The sequence below is a fragment of the Haemorhous mexicanus genome, chromosome 22, assembly GCF_027477595.1.
Source record: "Haemorhous mexicanus isolate bHaeMex1 chromosome 22, bHaeMex1.pri, whole genome shotgun sequence".
Classification (NCBI taxonomy): domain Eukaryota; kingdom Metazoa; phylum Chordata; class Aves; order Passeriformes; family Fringillidae; genus Haemorhous; species Haemorhous mexicanus.
In genome coordinates, this window is record NC_082362.1 from 1,244,795 (window position 1) to 1,263,221 (window position 18,427).

The 18,427-nt window shown below is 52.2% G+C and overlaps 1 protein-coding gene across 2 annotated transcripts in view; it reads right to left on the reverse strand.

Moving 5' to 3' along the window:
- Nucleotides 1-4,796: 4,796 nt before the first annotated feature.
- Nucleotides 4,797-18,427, reverse strand: part of GALNT17 (polypeptide N-acetylgalactosaminyltransferase 17) — a 235,715-nt gene continuing 222,084 nt past the window's right edge. Inside the window, exons 8-11 of one of the 2 annotated variants that reach the window (XM_059866014.1) lie at nt 17,088-17,225; nt 15,351-15,446; nt 9,406-9,573; nt 4,797-7,443 (exon numbers count right to left, since the gene is read on the reverse strand). In XM_059866014.1, the coding sequence (XP_059721997.1) occupies nt 7,315-7,443; nt 9,406-9,573; nt 15,351-15,446; nt 17,088-17,225 (531 nt within the window). In that variant the 3' untranslated portion in view covers nt 4,797-7,314. The remainder of the gene's footprint in view (nt 7,444-9,405; nt 9,574-15,350; nt 15,447-17,087; nt 17,226-18,427) is intronic. The other variant, XM_059866015.1, reaches the window with a different exon arrangement.

The following is an 18,427-nucleotide window of genomic DNA, read 5'->3' on the forward strand; positions in this document are numbered from 1 at the left end:
AGAGAGATGAAACAGGAAAGAATGAGAGAGAGTGAAAAAAATCTGAAGTGGAAATAAGCAATCAAAAGGAATAACACAGGAAAAGGAGCAAACAAAGGAAAACACACAGAGAATAAAGGAGCAAGAGGGGACAGGGATGGAGCAAACTCCTGCAGAGAATAAAGAGGGGATGTGAGGCAGCCTAAGACACAAAACTGAGACAAGACAGCACTGAAGACAAAGGGAAAGTGGAACAAAAATAGCACCATAGTGTAAACATGAAGGGAGTGAAGGTCCCTGGGAGCTGACTCTGGGCAAGGGGCAGAGCTGAGCCTGGGCCATGCACGGCTCCTGGGCTGCCTCTGCCCTCCCAGCACAGCCCCGGGGCTGGGGAGGGCACGGCAGGGGAGCAGGGGACAGCAGAGCTCCAGCTGGGACTGTCCCCTCCCCTCCCAGGCTGCTGGAGAGGAGACAGCTCTGCCCAAGGGACCCTCCGAGGGGGAGCATCCTCAGATGCTCAGAGCTGGGCAAGAAATGGCAGAAGGAGCCTCCTTTCCTTAATGATCCCTCCTTTCCTTAATGACCCCTCCTTTACCACAGTGATCCCTCCTTTCCTTAATGAACCCTCTTTTCCACCGTGCTCTCTCCCTCCCCCCTTCCCAGGCTGTCCTTTCCCTCCTCCCAGTGTCACTTTGGGGTCCAGCTGCCTCCAAAGCAGCCATGTCAGGGCCAAGGCCACTGCTGGAGCTGCTCTGGAGTAACACCTCCCAGGAAGGGTGAAAATCACTGTGCAGCTGCTGGGGGAGAGGGGAGAGAGGGACATGGGTGAGAACCAGCCCAGCAGGGACAAGGGCAGGGCAGGAGCTGCTCCAGGGGCAGAGATTCCCCCAAGAGTCCATGGAGCAGCTGGGCCCCTGCAGCCCCTGGGGATCCAGAGGGGAGCAGAGACCCCTGGCAGCTCCTGGAGAGCCCCCCTGGAGCAGGGGGAGATGCCCCAGGGGAAGCTGCAGCCCCTGGAGAGCCCCCCTGGAGCTCTTTCAGGAGCTGTGGCCCATGGGGGATCCACACTGGAGCAGCTCCTGAAGGACTTTATCCCATGAGAGGAACTCCAGGGTGGCACAAGGGGAACTCCTGAGGAAGGATCCCATGCAAAGTGAGATGGACCAAGCCCAGCCCATCCACCTGCAGCTCCTGGAATGGCAGAGCTGGGAATGGCTGGGTGAAGGTAAGCCTGGGCTGTTGGGGTTTCAGTTTGCCTGTCACCACCCACCCCATTTGTAATTGTAATCAATCCAATTATTGTTCCCCAAATCAGTATCCTGCCCGTGGTGGTGCCTGATGAGTGCCCTCTCCCTCCCCAGGAATTTTCCATGGGATTTTCTCCCCCTGCCATGCCATGGAGGGTGGCTGGCAGCAGCTGGCTGCTCTCCAGAGCCATCCAAGGCCATGCCCACCACACCTCTCCCAGCTCAGCATTTCCACAGCCCCAGGAAGCACCTGCACTGCCTGGGGTCCCTGGGCTCTGTCCTGCCACCCAGAGCTGCATTCCTGGGCTTTGGGCACTTTTCCGTGGTGGGGAATCCTGCTGGAAACACCCCAGCTCCTCGTGGGGGCTTGGGAGGCTGGAAGGATCCCTGTGGTGGCTCTTCCACTCTCAAAATTCAGCTGCTGCCATTGGTTTGGTGCTGGGTGCAGCTCAGCTCAGCCCCTTGTGCCCCTCTGGATTATTTCCCCCAGGCTTGGATTTCCAAGAGCACAATCAGAAATTAATTCCTGCCTGGGTTCTTGCCCATAACAATAAAACCTGGGGTTACAACAGCCAGGAAAGACACTTGGAGAGCTCTTACCCCTCACACATCCAAGATACCAGGTGGGATTGAAACAAGAATGCCTCCTGTGGAAAGCTCCCAGGGTTATCCCATCTCTCTCCCCGTTCTTTGCCTTCTGTTGGAGGAACATCCCTTGACACAGAGGAGCAGGATGGCTGCTCCAGACAGTGAGCTCTGAAGGAATATTCCAGAAGGAATATGTGGCACTGCAGGAGCCCCTGGAACCTCCCCAGGCTGCTCCTTTCTCACTGCCCTGAGCACAGCTCCACATGGGATCCAAAGCCTCCGGGCCAAATTCCCAGCTGGGGTTTGCAGGAGTCACCCAAACCAGCAGGAAATGGGAACTGCCCCTTGTCCCTGCCATAAATCCCCATCTGAGCCCTTCCTGGGTGAGGAGCAGCTGAGATGGGCAGTGTTTATCACACTCACCTTCTGGGGTGTGACACTGGACCCACGTGACAGGATTTCCTGGGTGCTGGACATTGCTGGGCTCTGGAGCTCCTCGTTTCTGCTGTGATTTTATTTGGTTCTGTTGCTGTCAAAGGCACAGCTGAGATTCCCAACCGGCAGTGGGAACTTTCCTGAACTCCTGAGGGAGCTGAGGAACTCCCCTGGCTCCAGGGGGTTGTGGGGCTCCTGCCTGCAGGAGGACTTAAAGCCATCATTGATTTGGGGAATTTTTTTGATTTATAGGAACATTGATTCCAGGAACCCCCTGCCCCAACACTCAGGACCAGCCACCACACAAGATCTCGGCCTCACAGTAAAATGAGCTCAGCCCCTCACATTTCTCAGCTGGAAGGGTTTATTCTGTCCCTAAAGTGGCCCAAAGTCTTTCTGGCATTTAAAGGATTGTTTAAGTTGGGCAGTGCCAGGGGAGAGGCCTCAGTCCTTCATCAGGCCAAGGGAAATACAGGTTGGATATTAGGAAGAAGTTTCTCACAGAAAGAGCGATAAAGTTCTGGAATGGTCTGCCCAGGCAGGTGGTGGAGTCCCCATCCCTGGGTGTGTTTAACAAAGCCTGGATGTGGCACTGGGTGCCAGGGTTGAGTTGAGGTGTTGGGGCTGGGTTGGACTCGATGATCTTTGAGGTCTCTTCCAACCCAGTGATTCTGTGATTCTGTGAATCCATCCCACTGTCCTTGGAAATCCAGCTGAGACTCCTGATGGCCACAGACGCTTTTCCCAGTCCCAACCCAAGCAAGGATGGCTTCCCGTGTGTGAGGAGGAGCTGCAGAATTCCCAGTGCACCCTTCTCCCTGGAGGGCTCGGCTCCGTGCCCATTAGCAGTGGATCAGTGCCCAGGCTGCTCCGTGCCCAAGCCGAGGCTTTGCCATGGGGAGTCCATGAGTTCAACTTTCAGCATTGAAATGAGACTTTAGTGTCTCTGCTCTCTGCCCTGGGCAGCACAAAGCTCCTGCAGAGGAGGAGTCCCTGCTGCCTGCAGAGGTCATGGTCAATGGCTCAGAGTCCTGCTGGACATCAGTGACCTGTGGTGTCCTCAGGGCCAGATCTGGGGCCAGTGGTGTTTAAATATCTTCATCAATGGCACACGAAGGGATCAAGGGCACCCTCAGCAGGTGACACCAAGCTGAGGGTGCAGTGACACTCCTGGAGGACAGGATCCCCCAAAGGGACCTGGACAGCTCCAGGAGTGGCCCTTGGGAATCTCAGGAAGTTTAACAAGGCCAAGTTCAAGTTGGGGCAGCCCCTGGGATCCATCCAGGCTGGGATGAGCAGCTGGAGCAGCGCTGGGAGAGGGCTCTGGGGTTGCTGTGGGTGACACTGGCCATGGCCCAGCCCTGAACCCCCAGCCCTGGGCTGATCCCAGCATGGCAGCAGGGCAGGGATTGGGATTCTGCCCCTGTGCCCAGGTGAGAGCCCACCTGCAGAGCTGCCCCAGCCCTGGGCCCAGCACAGGCAGGAGCTGGAGCTGCTGGAGAAGCCCAGGGGAGGCTCCAGGATGAGCAGAGGGATGGAACAGCTCTGTTGAGAGGAAAGGCTGGCACAGCTGGGAATGCTCACCTGGAGAGGAGAAGACTCTGGGATGAACTTGTTGCAACATTCCAGTGCCTGAAGGGACTCCAGAAGAGCTGGAGAGGGACTGGGGACAAGGGCTGGAGGAACAGGACACAGGGAATGGCTCCCACTGCCAGAGGGCAGGGATGGGTGGGATATTGGGAACTGGGAATTGTTCCCTGGCAGGGTGGGCAGGCCCTGGCACAGGGTGCCCAGAGCAGCTGGGGCTGCCCCTGGATCCCTGGCAGTGCCCAAGGCCAGGCTGGACAGGGTTGGAGCAACCTGGGACAGTGGAAAGGCACTGGGATAGGCTGTAAGGTCCCTCCAACACAACCCATTCTGGGATTCCATGATTCCATCTGCTCTGAAGCAGATTGAGCCATCTTCCAACATGGGTTTTGCCCCTGGGTGGGAAATGCTCCCCACAAGGGCTCAGGTTTCTATCCTGTGCCATCCTGCAAGAGCCCTGTGGCTCCAGAGCCCAGCAGGGGCTGGATGTGCCCCTGCCCAGGTGACACTGACCTGGGTGCCCTCACCTGCTGTGCCCCAGCTCTCTTTGGTCACAGGTGCGCCCACAGAGACCCTTCCCTGCACCCAGGAAAGCACCAACCCGGTGCTCAGGAGAACATGGGTGGAAGGAGTGGGTTCAAGGAGTGCCCTGAGCTCCAGGTGACACCAGGAACATTTAGGGACAGCCTGGGCTCGGGAATGCAGGTGATGCTTTACTGGCCACATCACATCTCCTTCCAGCTTGTGGGGTGTAACTGTTATCCTGGCAAGTGGCAGCAGCAGGGATGGATGGGATGGGAGTTAATCTGTGCCCACCATCTCCTTCATTTCCATTTCTTTTAAAAATGGAAGCTTTATTAAAACAGCAGCACTTTTCTATTAAATGAGTAAAGCAGAGGAATGACTGCCTCTGTATCTCAGCAGCAGAGAATCTTTTGAAAATCACTCAAGAGGCAAGGCTCAAACCAGATATTTAATAAGAATCACTTGGAGATCACTTCTTAAAGCAATTAACAGATGATTAGAGATAAGCGAGATGCAACAACGAGACCCAGATCTCAGACAGATTTCTCCCGGGGTCACCCTGCAGTCATCAACGGTGTCAGGACAGAACAGCAGAGGAAATTCCCACTTTTCAGCCTGATTTTCCTCCTGTTTCCAGTGGTTTGGAAGCTGGAGCAGGGAGAAGGGGCCAACACCTCCCCGGGGCTCTGCACCAGCTGAGGGTCCTGGAGCCCAGGGTTCATCTCCACCTTCCCTTCCTGGTGCTGGCTCAGGGGCTGCCTTTCCTTCTGGAGCACGAAGGAAAGGCAGGTCTGAGCCTGAACATTCCAAGGGATCCCAGGGCTCACCAGCAGCAGGATCCTCGTGCTGTCCCTGGGTGTCCTGTGCCACCTGCCGGTGACCGCAGTGGCACCAGGGACACGTGGCCATTGCAGAGGGACTGGGGACAGGCAGGGACTGGGACAGAGCCAGGCCCTTCTGGCCAGGGGCTCAGCACAGCCAGGATGGAGCCCAGGAGCAGCCACACATCCCATCCAGCCCTGCTGTGGGAGCAGACGGGGTGGGGACCTCACCCCACCACCGTGACACGTGACAAAAGCCATCTGCTGCCACCCTGGGCACTGGCAGGGCTCGAGCTGGGCTGAATTACAGCACAGGCAACATCCAGGGGCTGTCTGGCTGCTTATCCTGACCCACACAGTCTCTCCCTCCAGTATTTGCTCAGTTTAAGGACATTTTACCAGCTGGACCAGAGCTGGGGGGGTCTCAAAGCCCTCAGGGTGTCCTGGAGTCACCAGGAAATTGCTTCTCTTAGAAGGCGGCAACAAAGGCAGGGGAGCTGGCTCATGCATCCACAGAGCTGTGGTCATTTCGGGTTTGGAAGTGCTCAAATTTAGTACACGAGGGATGATGCAACAGCGAAAAAGAGAGCAAAATTCTACATTGACTCTCTACTCTGCAGATCAGGACAACTAAGAGGTTTTACTTCATTAAGGAAGGCAGGGGAAAAATCAGAGACAGCCCCAGTGGTTGAAGGAGCCTTGTAAAGCCTAAATGAACAATCAGTCCTAGGTGATGCTGGTTGCTGTAGAAGGAACAATGAAATAGATCTGCTTCTGTTCAATAAATTACTAAAACATCAGTTATAAACCTGCTGCATGGCATTGAAAATTCAGCTCGTTAAACATCCAGGGAGCTTCATCCTGATGCAAATGGAAGACAGGCATGAGTGCTCTGCAGCAAAGGACTCTGTGCACATCCCAGCTTGGGAAACATATTTACACATCCATCTCATATATTAATCTATTTTAGTGCACCCTAGCCAGAGGGCAGCCACAAAGAGGATTATTCTGGGAGAAGGACAGGATATGGGCTGGTTTCTCCTCCCTGCTGAGCAAAGCCTGTGTCCACCCATGTACAGCAATGCTGCAGGATCCTGTTTCCCTTTTCCAGGCAGCCACACGTCCGGGCCCCAAGCAGAGAACTCCCAGGTGGATTTGGCAGCCAAGATTTGGTAGCGAGGATTACTGTGAGCCAAAAATAAATCAAGTGAGATCCCTCCACCAGAGCAACAAGCCTCAAGTGGCTTCAGGGCCAAGAATTTCAGCCAAGCTGCCATTTGCTGGGGCCTTGGCCTCCCTCCCTGTCCCTTCCACAGCCCAGGAAGGGCTACAGTGACTCTGGGGGACCTTGGCCAGGCCTGAGCAGGCAGGACAGGGGTGTCCAAGCCTCAGAGAACATTCCTGCTGTCACCCAGAAAGGCAGGCAGACATCCCAGGGGATCCCAAGGGAACCCCTTTGGGGTCTCCATGGAGGGAGGTGCTGGCTTGGCCAGCAGCATGTGGGTGTGTAGAGGGGGCAAGGAGAGGTCAGGGGGTTTATCCCACTGCATTGTTTTGGGTAACTTCTGTGATTAAAGGTTGGAAAGATCCCTGGGAGCTGCTGGGGGGTGTTTTGATTCTCCAGAAATCAGGAAAGGGGCTGCTGGATACAGGGGCAGGAAAGAGAAAAGAGAAGAAGGACCCAGCAAAACACCACATCCTTCAAACTCGGCTCCTTTGGGGTTTGGGAACATTTTCCTCTCCCAAGCTCCTCAGTTTCCACACTTGCCAGGCAGGTTTGTCCAGGGTCGTGGTGCAAACCTCCCCAGCCCTTTGGGAGAGCTTGGAGTTGTGCGGGAAAGCAGAAATTCCCTGTGAGTAAATGCTCCCAGGCTGCTTCAGCAGGGAATGTGGCACCTCTTGGAGAGCTGGCCAGAGGGAACAGCAGTTCTGAGCCAGCCCCACACGGCTGGGGTCAGCTGGGGGAGACTCACACATGGTAAAAATAAAGCCACAAGTGCCCATCTGCCCCAGGTCCTGTCCCAGGAACACGAGGAAAGCTCTGGTTGCTGTTCCAGCCTTTCCAAAGGAGTCCAGGTGGATCAGTCCCCTCAGCCGTGGCTCAAGTCAGACTCCCCTGACTCTTCCAGCCTCTACTTGATGAAGTTTTTAATTGTCCACCTCTGCCCTGTGCAGCTGCGGAGGATCAGGTCAATGCCAGCCATGCCCCTGTTCTCCACCTCCAGGCACCGGCCCGTGCCCTTGTTCAGGATGGCTCCGTTCTGCAGTTAGGGAGATGGGAAAAGATGGAAAAAGGAAGATATTAATTGCCTGGGAAGCAAAGCAGGACCAGGAGGGCAGCCCTGGGCACAGCTGGAAGGGCCATTCAGCTAGGTGGGAATGCAATGCAAACAATAAAATAATTCCCCAAATAAATGGAGTGAGCATCCCCTTTCCCTGACAGCACCCAAGGGATACCTGTAACCTTTAAATCCCACAGCTGCTGGGAAGTGGGACCCTTCTGTAAACACTGATTTATTGCCCTGGGCTGTGAGATGTGTGTGTTCTATCCCCATCTGTCAGAGCTGGGGCAGTTCTCTGCTGTTCATGGGCAGGTTTCTTTATCTCTCCCACAGCCAATCCTCCCTCCAGGAGATCTCTGCTGTCCATGGCCACTGAGTGTCCCTGCAGGGCTGATCAAATTCCATCATCCCATGGGGAGATGCTCCGCCCAGGGGAGGAGCCAAGCATTCCTGCCTGGATCCAATCTGACCTGGGAACAGCACAGCAGCCTTTGCCCACTGCATTCCCAGAGGAGCAGCTTTCTCCTGCCCTGCATTCCCAGAGGGAGAGCAGGCCCATCTCCAGCAGCCCTGGAGCTCCAGAGGAAAACTCCCCCCTTGTGCAGGATCCCTGCTCCAGCAGAGCCACAGCTGGCACTGCAGGAGGGCTGAGCCCCCCTGGGATGGGACTGTGCCACCACCCTGAGCCCCCTGGGATGGGACTGTGCCACCACCCTGACACACCATGGGATGGGACTGTGCCACCACCCTGAGCCCCCCTGGGATGGGACTGTGCCACCACCCTGAGCCCCCCTGGGATGGGACTGTGCCACCACCCTGAGCCCCCCTGGGATGGGACTGTGCCACCACCCTGAGCCCCCCTGGGATGGGACTGTGCCACCACCCTGAGCCCCCCTGGGATGGGACTGTGCCACCACCCTGAGCCCCCCTGGGATGGGACTGTGCCACCACCCTGACACACAGGGGGCAGGGCATGGTGTGACTCTGGCAGTGGGGTTTTGTATTACTGCATTTGTATTTTTATTATTTTAAATTTTCTTCCGTAGTAAAGAACTGATATTCCTACTCCCATATCTTTGCCTGAGAGCCCCTTAATTTCAAAATTATAACAATTCAGAGGAGAGGGTTTACATTCTCCATTTCAGGGGAGGCTCCTGCCCTCCTTAGCACACAGCTGGCTTTTCAAACCAAGCCAGATTTTTACACTCTGCTTTGGGACAAAATGAATTTCACTCTTCATCCACAAGAAACAAAGGAATCTGGAAGTCATTGGCAGATCAGACACAACCAGATCCACCTTTCTGCTACCAGAAAGGAAAACTTTGATTAGAAATTGTCCTGAAATGCTGCCCTGATCCCTCTTAACCTCCTCCCTCTGCCCCAGAACCTGGAATTCACTGTGCCGTGGCATCATTTCCCCTTTGTCCCACCCCATCCCACAGGCTGTGCCCCAGCCAGGCCTTGGGACACAGCAGAGGTGTGGCCACATTTCTCTTCACAGAGAAAAGCAAGGCACTACTTCCAAAGGATATTTCTGGGAATCCCAGTGAGGAACCTCATAGAGAGAAAAAACAATTCTTATCTCAATTGCTGTTCCTCTTGTTGTTCACAAGTAGAATGCATTGTGGAAGATTGTTTACCTGAAGGGAATTGGTAATTGGATTCTGGTGTGAGTGTTTTGATTCATTGACCAATTGAGTCCAGGTGTGTGTGTCAGGACTGTGGGCTGACAGTCACCAGACGCGGGCAGTTGAGTTGGGTTGGGTGCTTGTGAAGATTCTGTTTAGATGTAGTGTCATATAATATAGAATAATATAGTATAATGAAGTAATTAAATCAATTAGCCTTCTGATATCCATGGAGTCAGATGCGTTGTTTTCCCCTCTGTTAGGGGTTGCCTTTTCCCACAGAGAGGAGCCCCCAGGGTAGCCCCAGACACACCTGGATGAAGCTCCAGCGCTTGTGGAGGCTGCTCTTGACCTTGTCGCAGTCCAGCAGCTGCGGGAAGCGGCTCTTGCCCGTGTCCACCAGGCAGCGCGTGTCGGGCAGCAGCGTGGTGGTGCCCAGGGCCCCCAGGTGCAGGAAGCCCTCCCTGGTGTATCGAGCCAGCTGGGGACACACAGAGATTCCCTGTCAGTAAATGCTCCCAGGCTGCTCCAGCAGGGAATGTGGCAGCTGGAGAGCTGGCCACGGGGAACAGCTAAACACCACATCCTTCAAACTTGGCTCCTTTGGGGTTTGGGAACATTTTCCTCTCCCAAGCTCCTCAGTTTCCACACTTGCCAGGCAGGTTTGTCCAGGGTCGTGGTGCAAACCTCCCCAGCCCTTTGGGAGAGCTTGGAGTTGTGTGGGAAAGCAGAAATTCCCTGTGAGTAAATGCTCCCAGGCTGCTCCAGCAGGGAATGTGGCACCTCTTGGAGAGCTGGCCAGAGGGAACAGCAGTTCTGAGCCAGCCCCACACGGCTGGGGTCAGCTGGGGGAGACTCACACATGGTAAAAATAAAGCCACAAGTGCCCATCTGTCCCAGGTCCTGTCCCAGGAACACGAGGAAAGCTCTGGTTGCTGTTCCAGCCTTTCCAAAGGAGTCCAGTCCCTCAGCACCTCAGAGCACCAGCACAGGGGGACAACCCAGAGGCCCTGGGAGCATTCTGTGGGGATGCACAGGGAAAGAAGAGCTGGAAGGAATAAATCCCAATTTTCTCCAGACTTTTATCCCTGCTTGGGTTTGGTTTTTTCCACATGCAGGTGAGGAATTGAGACACAGGAAAGGGAAGGAATAATTCCAAGCCTTAAACCCCTCCTGGAGCAGACTCCTGCAGCCTCCTGGAACACTGTGGATTGGGGCAATGGATGGGTTTCCCTGGACTCCACATGGAGCCCTGCTGGGTGAGCCAGCCTTGGCTGGGCTGGTGCCTGTGGGTGCCTGGCACAGCCTCCAGGGCTTCAACCAGGCAGCAGCACCAGCCAGAGGGGCCAGAACTGGGATGGGAGCCTGGACCTGCCCTCAGGAAAGGCCCAGGATTGCAGCTGCCCTGGCCATTCCCATGGGATCCAACTGCCCAGGGCTGCCAGGGGCTGCCAGGGGAGGCAGGATGTGAGCAGCAGGCAGGGGTGATGCCCCTGGGGACATCAGGCACACAAAGGGCTCCTCCATTTCAAGGAGTGCCACCACAGTATTTCCCTAAACACATTTAAATTCTGGAGTGAGAAGAAAGGGACATCAGTGTCCTGCCTTTTCTAGTTCAAGGGAAAGATCTTCACAGCTGCTTATTTAAATTATGAATCAGGCCATTATCCAGCAGACAAATAAGGAGGATTCAGCACGTTAATTAACTGAGCATATCTGTGACCCAGATGCCAAGGAAGAGGCAGTAAATCCCACTGGGAGTTTGGGTTATCTGGGCTGCAATAATTAAACACTGCAATCAAGTTAAAACAATGTAACAGGGTCGGACTGCAGCTCATGGGCCCAGACCCAGTCAGGGTGCCCGGCTCCCTTGGGGTGGGCCTGGCTCTGCTCCCCCCGGCTGCTGGAGTTACACCCAGAGTGAAAATGTTGTGTATCAGAGCAGGCCCTGAGCTCCTCACAGCTCCCTGATGTCCATCCACCGGCTGCTCCCCACAGGAGGGGTCAGGAGCAGCCCAAGCCCTGATCACAGAACCATGGAGTGCTTGGGTTGGAAGGGACCTTAAAGTCCACCCAGTGCCACCCCCGCCCTGGCAGGGACACCTCCCACTGTCCCAGGCTGCTCCAGCCTGGCCTTGGGCACTGCCAGGGATCCAGGGGCAGCCACAGCTGCTCTGGGCACCCTGTGCCAGGGCCTGCTCACCCTGCCAGGGAACAATTCCTAATTCCCAACATCCCATCCAGCCCTGCCCTCTGGCACTGGGAGCCATTCCCTGTGTCCTGTCCCTCAATCCCTTGTCCCCAGTCCCTCTCCAGCTCTCCTGGAGCCCCTTCAGGCCCTGGAATGTTGCAACAAGTCCATCCCAGAGGCTTCTCCTCTCCAGGTGAGCACCCCCAGCTCTTCTCCCAGCCTCTCCTCAGAGGACAGGTTAATTCCAAGCCCTCTTTCCTCTTTTGTTATTCTGATCCTCTCCAGACTGAGCCAGGGGCCCCAACCCAGCCTGGGGCAGGACAAGAAACAAGGGAAAGACCAAGATAAAGGACCAAAGGAAAGTCGTTTAAAACTATTCCCAAGCCAAGCATTTCCAAGTGGCTCAAACTGACGAGGTCTTTAACCCATTCACCAGTTTGAGTGGCCCAAAGCCACATCCCCAGGCAGAGGCACTGACAGCCCCAAGCCCCTGGAACATCCTTCCATAAAACCTCTTCCAGGAAACTGCACCTGGCCACTTTCCACCTTCAGCTGTTCCTGGGGGCAATCCCAGCATCAGTGGGGTTGGAAAATCCCTCCCAGCCTGTCCAGTCCCAGCTGTGCCTGATGCCCACCTTGTCCCCAGAGCACTGAGTGCCACCTCCAGCCCTTCCTTGGACACCTCCAGAGATGGGCACTCTAATGCCAGTGCCTGGCCTCCCTTTTCAGTGAAGAAATTTCCCCTAAATCCACCCTGAGGCTCCCCTGGCCCAGCCTGAGGCCGTTCCCTCTCCTCCTGTCCCTGTTCCCTGGAGCACAGCCCGACCCCCCCGGCTGTCCCCTCCTGGCAGGAGTTGTGCAGAGCCACAAGAGCCCCCCTGAGCCTCCTTTGCTCCAGGCTGAGCCCCTTCCCAGCTCCCTCAGCCTCTCCTGGGGCTCCAGACCCTTCCTGGCTCCCTCAGCTGCTCCAGGGCTGGGGCTGATCACCCCCAGCAAAGCTGCCCCTCCAATCCATCTCCTGTGGTTGTGATTTCTGGCTGGCTGCATCTCAGGGATGGCAGAAAGTTAATTAGACATCCCAGCACCTGGGAAATAAAAGCCTTGATGACCTTCATTGACTCTATTGGAAAATAATTTCGGGTTGTTTAGCTTCCCTTCTGCTCTGAGCAGAACATCAATTAGCAGCCATCAGTAAAACGTTCAGGATTTGCCTTTTACCACAATTTAATCTGATTAAAGGGTGCTGTTTCGTCACCCCTGCTCCTGCCGTGTCCCCCATGAGCTCAGTATTGATGGCTTTGTCCTCAACTTCTGCTGCTTAAATGGGCAAAACATATTTTATCCTATAATTAAATGAAATGCTCTACTGGGTGAACATTATCTTAAGTTTTATAGCATTATAGTGCTTTCTATCACCTTAATATATCACCGTAGCTGTGTCACTGCAATGAGCTATGGCTGCATTATTAGTGTAATACATCATTACAGCAAGGTGCTTCCATGAGGGATTGCCTCAAAGATGAAGCCATCAAGCAGGAAAAAACCCCATCAGCAGCCTCAATATAATTACAGGATAAAAGGATGATGAGGGACTCTCATAATCATTTGACCTGGAAGTGAATGGAAACAGGGAGAACAGAAAACTGAAGGGAAAATAAGGGGAAAATCCCAAAAATTGTACTCAGTGAGGGATGAGTGAGCAAAGGCAAGATCTCAGCTGCATTCAGAGCCACCCCCCTGAACTGCATCCAGGCTGAGCTCAAATCCATGGGCAGTCACAGGAGAGAGTAGAAATGGGGCATGGGACACAAAATGTCCAGCATGGCCCAAATCCCTCCTGGCAGACCCAACATTCCCTCTCTCCCAGCTGGGCTGGGAACCCACAGCTGGGACTGGATTTAGGAAGATGGAGAGCTTCCAAGGAGATCCCCTGGAGCACTCTGGTGTGGCAGCAGCAGGAGGCACAGCCCCACTGTCCCTCTGTCCTTGGGAGGTAACAGTGGCGGCAGGGACCTCACACCTGCCCCTCTCTCATTGCTGCCAAGGCTGGCAGTGAAATAATTTATCTATTCTGAAATAAGGAATGTCTGGGGTGTCAGAATGTCTGGGATGGGCCCTGGGATGAAGGAGAGGAGGGGGGACTTTAGGACACCACGTGTGCTTTGAGATGTGAGCAACTCCACAGGAGCTCAACAACTCATTGAGGGGTTTCATGCACATATAAATAAATAAAAATTAAACATATATATATATATATATATATATATATATATATATATATATAAACCAGAGTTTCCATTACTTCTAATTCCATTCCAAGCCATAAATTACAACCTGCAGCCCATTAATTAAACAGTTGTAAGGAAAGTCCCATTTCCTTCATGGTGCCACAAAGGCCATTTCAAAGCTTCTGCACTTGCTGATAGCTGCTGAAACCCAGCATTTTCCAGGAGTGTCACTAATTGGATGTATCAGGAAACAAAGGAACTGCCAAGAACTGGCTCTCAGCTGAGAGGGAAGGGACACTGCGGAGAGGGAAGACCAGGAAGGATGAAATGGTCAAGCTCCAGGCAGCCAGCAAAATTTGACTTCAGAACTTCAAGTAGGGAAAGAAAACATTGCTAAGCTTAATCCCAATAACACTGAGGGAAAAATAAATAACCTGTTCTCAGCCATTCCCCCTAAAGCTCAGGGTCAGCAGGCAATGGCAGCCAATCCAGTTTCTCACACAGTAATGCACTTAGAGGCTCAGATTTCCAGCCACAGAGTGCAAAAGGCACTTGGTGCCATTTAAGAGAAAAATGGGGTTTTGAGCAAGAGCAGGTTCTGTTTAGCAGGGACTCCACCAGCCCAGGGACTGATCTCTCTTTAGGGCCAGGGTGACCCACAGTGGGATTTCCTCCACCCCACAGCTGGTTCCCAGCTCCTCCAGTTCCCAGCTCAGGTGAGCTCTGGGATCCCTTAGTCCAGAGTGACTGTGGAATGAGAACAGGATTTTTATGCTTTCCCATTCCTTGAACTGCACATTTTTTAGCTGAAAATGAACCTCCTTGAGCCTGCTGGGCCCCAGATGCTCCAAAACTTTTGGAGAGGCAGAAGGAGTGCTGGAAAACAAACTCCAGCCAAGCTGAAATGGCTCATTACCAGTGCGCTAGTTGTTCTCTTTACCCCATTAGTCTGGGTTTATTCTGCCGGTGGAAGAGAAGTAATCCCTCAATGGGTTGGGTTGGAAGGGACCTTAAAGATCATTTTTTTCCAACCTTCCATTCAACTCCCATCCAATCTGGCCTTGGGAGGGAAATAGTCAGATTGTGTCCATGATCATTGCTATTTACCTTTGTCTGGAAATTTTTATTTTAAGCTACAAATTTCAATTTTTTTTTGTTTGTTTCAAATTGCAAAAATCTCCACTTTCCAACATTTTCAATTCACAAAGGTTTCCAATTTCTTTCAAGGCTTTTCCTTGCAGCTCTGGCAGGATGATGGGAATCCAGAAAACATTGCAGGAGCAGCTGGGAAAACCCACTGTGATATCCATTTTATAGGAGCTTCTTCAAGTTAGGTCTCATTAGCTCTCAGAGGTCCATAACACACCCAAGATAGCTCAGCTACCCATGGAGGCATAAAAATCAGTAGGATGGCTTCTGTTGGGGTGTTAAAAACAAAAAAGTTTAATAAAAGGCAAAATAACAAACAGAGTAAAACCAAGGTAGGTGTTAGAAGTTCTTGCTCTTAGTAAAACACCTTACAAAAGTGATTAGTTTCTTTATTCACTTCTTTTCCTAGTAAATTGCCTAAGCCTAAGCAAGGCTTTTTAGCTTCTGTCCAATTAGCTATCCTTAAGTTTGAGGTGAAGTCCCCTCAGCCTATGAAGGAGCTTTTTCACCCAATCAAAAAGAGAAACTTCTGAACTTCTTTCCTTTCTAAGGAGACAAAAGATAGTTTTATCACTCCCTCAACAAAAAAGCACATTCCTACACAGCCGAGGTGTTTTTAAGCCTGGAGAGCAAAGGCCACAGCCCAGGGCTGTGCCCTGGGTGCCCTGGCCCTGGCAGTGCCAGCCTCACCTGCGGGCCCCAGCCATGGCACGGGTACAGGATTGCTGTGTGGTTCTCCTGCGGGCCCTGGTCCAGGCACACGTCCTTGGCCTTGTTGTTCCGCAGCTGGCAGGGGAAAAAGGGGCACAGTTAAGGGACAAAAGGGGCACAGTTAAGGCAGGAAAAGGGCAGAGAGAAGGGACAAAAATGGCAGAATTATGGCAGTAAAAGGGCAGAGTTGTGGCACAAAAAATGGCAGAATTATGGCAGAAAAAGGGCCAAATTATGTCAGAAAAAAGGCAGAGTTATGGCACAAAAAGGGGCAAAGTTGGCACAAAAATGGCAGAATTATGGCAGAAAGAGGGGCAGAGTTATGGCAGAAAAAGGGCAGAGTTATGGTACAGATGGGGCAGAGTTATGGCAGGAAAAGGGCAGAGATAAGGCACAAAAGGGGCAGAGATAAGGGACAAAAATGGCAGAATTGTGGAAGAAAAAGGGCAGAGTTATGGCACAAAAAATGGCAGAATTATGGCAGAAAAAGAGCAGAATTATGTCAGAAAAAAGGCAGAGTTATGGCACAGATGGGGCAGAGTTATGGCAGGAAAAGGGCAGAGATAAGGCACAAAAGGGGCAGAGTTATGGCACAAAAATTAGCAGAATTCTGGCAGAAAAAGGGTAAAGTTGTGGCACAGAAGGGGCAGAGTTAAGGCACAAAAAAGGGCAGAGTTAAGGCCCTCTCTGATCAGAGAGAAGCAGGAAATGGGTGCTCAGCCCTCTGGACCCTCTCTGGCTCTCACTGCTGTGTCACCAGCAATAATCAGGCAAAGAAAACTTGCAGAGCACTAAACCTTTCATTAAATCCAAGGCTAATAATTGGTTTTGTATAATAATCCCCATTCCAAGGAGCAGGGTCCCTGGCCACAGCTGGCTCTGTGGTCATGGGGGGTGGGGACAAACCCAGGTTTAGGCTGCCAGAAATCAATGCAGAACCCCTCAGATTTCAGTGAAATCTCAGAGTGCTCAACAAGGCAGGGAAAAAAGCCCAACTCAAACAAGGATCACCTTGGAACCATCAAATCCTTGTTCCAGCTGGGCTTTTTCCCACCCCAGACCATTCTGAAATTTCATTTTCTATGAAAATAGAATCTTTTCTTGGAGGCTTTAGCTTGAAGGCCTTAAGTAACTTTGATAACAAATCCTTTCTAAAATGAATAAAAATGAATAACCCATCTGGGGTGCCCAGGCTTTGAGGAGCCTGCTCCAAGTGCCACCACTCCATCAATTCCATTGCAGCAGAGTATTTGTTATTAGTTCCCATAAATGACTCTTTCTATATTCCCAGAATGATTTCAAAGCCAGCAGAGATTGAATTAAGTCCCCTTATTTTATCTTGTCCTTAAGCTGTTGTGACAAGGCACTGAATCCTCCAGAGACCTTGTCAGGAATTAGGCTGAGTTCAAGTCTCAGGGTTTTAGAAGATGCCTGTGTATTAAAAATACAAATACAGCTGCTTAATCCATGGAGTCAATGGGAAATATGGATAATTTCTGTCAATTCACTAAGTGATGTATTAACATCTTTTACTTCATACAATCAAGATCAGCAACAAATCCTCAAACTGGTTTTTAGAAGAAACTGGGAGCAGATTTATGCAAATTTAGATAATTACACAGAGAAAGTCAGTTTTGATTCAGACTCCTCTCCTTTGAGGCTGTTTCTCATCAGGGAGTGTAAATATTAGCAGGCTGAGCTAAGGGACTAAATTACCTCTCCATAAGCAATGGTGTTGTTGTATCTCCTCATTTCTGGGTAAACATGGTCCAGGTACCACTGGAAATTTTTACACTTCAGGCTCTTCCTCAAGGCTTTCCTCTCAGAAACATCCCCAATGTCAATCCCTGGATTCTGAAAAACAACAACAGGACATCACTGAATGGTCACGCTTCCAAAAAAAGGTACAATGAAAGTATTTCCCTGAGCTTTGAGATCCTTTTCAAACTGCCTGTGAACTGCCTGTGGTTGAGTAATTCCAGGAATTCTGGGATGTTCAGGGCTGAAACCATCAGAAGGAAGATGTGGCTTCCAGGGGGGGACACTAAATTCTCTGCTGGGTTTTGAGGCCCCTTGCAATGGCCATGGGGTGATGCTGGACAGGCCCTCAGGGATAATTTACAAAAGAGGAGCCAAAGGGAGGAGAAAAATTTTGGAGGAAGGTTGGGAAACTGGGGAATCTTCTCCCAGCTCTCCTGGGTTTGGATCCATCTGACAAAGACTGATCTGTATTTTTAAACAAGGTATTTTTAAAAGATATCTCCTCCTGTTTGGGTTCTGAGGCACAGGTGTAGCAGCAAGTGGACATCAGGATTTGAAAAATGCAACCCCTGGCTGGGCACTGAGCACCAAACCCTTCCCTGACCCTACTGAGACAGAGCCCAGAGGAAGGGAGGGGTAAAAGGTGTAAAATAAATGGGAAAAGAATGAAGGAAAGAGAGAAAGGTTTAAGATTCAAATGTAGCAGAGGCAGACAGCTGAGAATAAAGGATAAAAATTGCATGAGAGGAAAAGGTGAGGCTGAACCTCAGCAAAAGCTGTTGGCAGTTTGGGCAATTCCAGGGTGGAATGATCTCCCTGAAGAGCCCCACTGCTCTGCAGGCACAGCTGGCCCTGAGCAATAACCCAGCAGGAGCTGGGAGCAGGGCTGGAGAGCTGCCCCCCCTGGTTCCACCATGGGATCTGGGGCTAATGCAGCAGGGAAGCCAAAGGCAGGCACACAGCCCCTTCTTCCTGCAGTGCCTGGGCTCCCACTCTGCTCCAGCTCCTGCTCTTGTCTTTCCCAGAGATCATTAAACACAACTGGGAAAGCAATTTTCCATTACAATGCTTGTAATGATCTCCTAATGAATTATTCACTCTGCTTTAGAAGAGACACTGTTTCAGTGTGCCCCTGGTAGCTGAGAGGTAAAAATAAAGATGATTCAGTGGAGGGAGGCAGGACAGGCTGAGACCCGAGTGGGGGAGGTGGGGCTCAGAGCAGTCAGGCAGCACCTGGGATGGGCTGGGCAGGGATTTGCCTTGGCATCCCAAAATAATCCAGTGCACAGCCATAA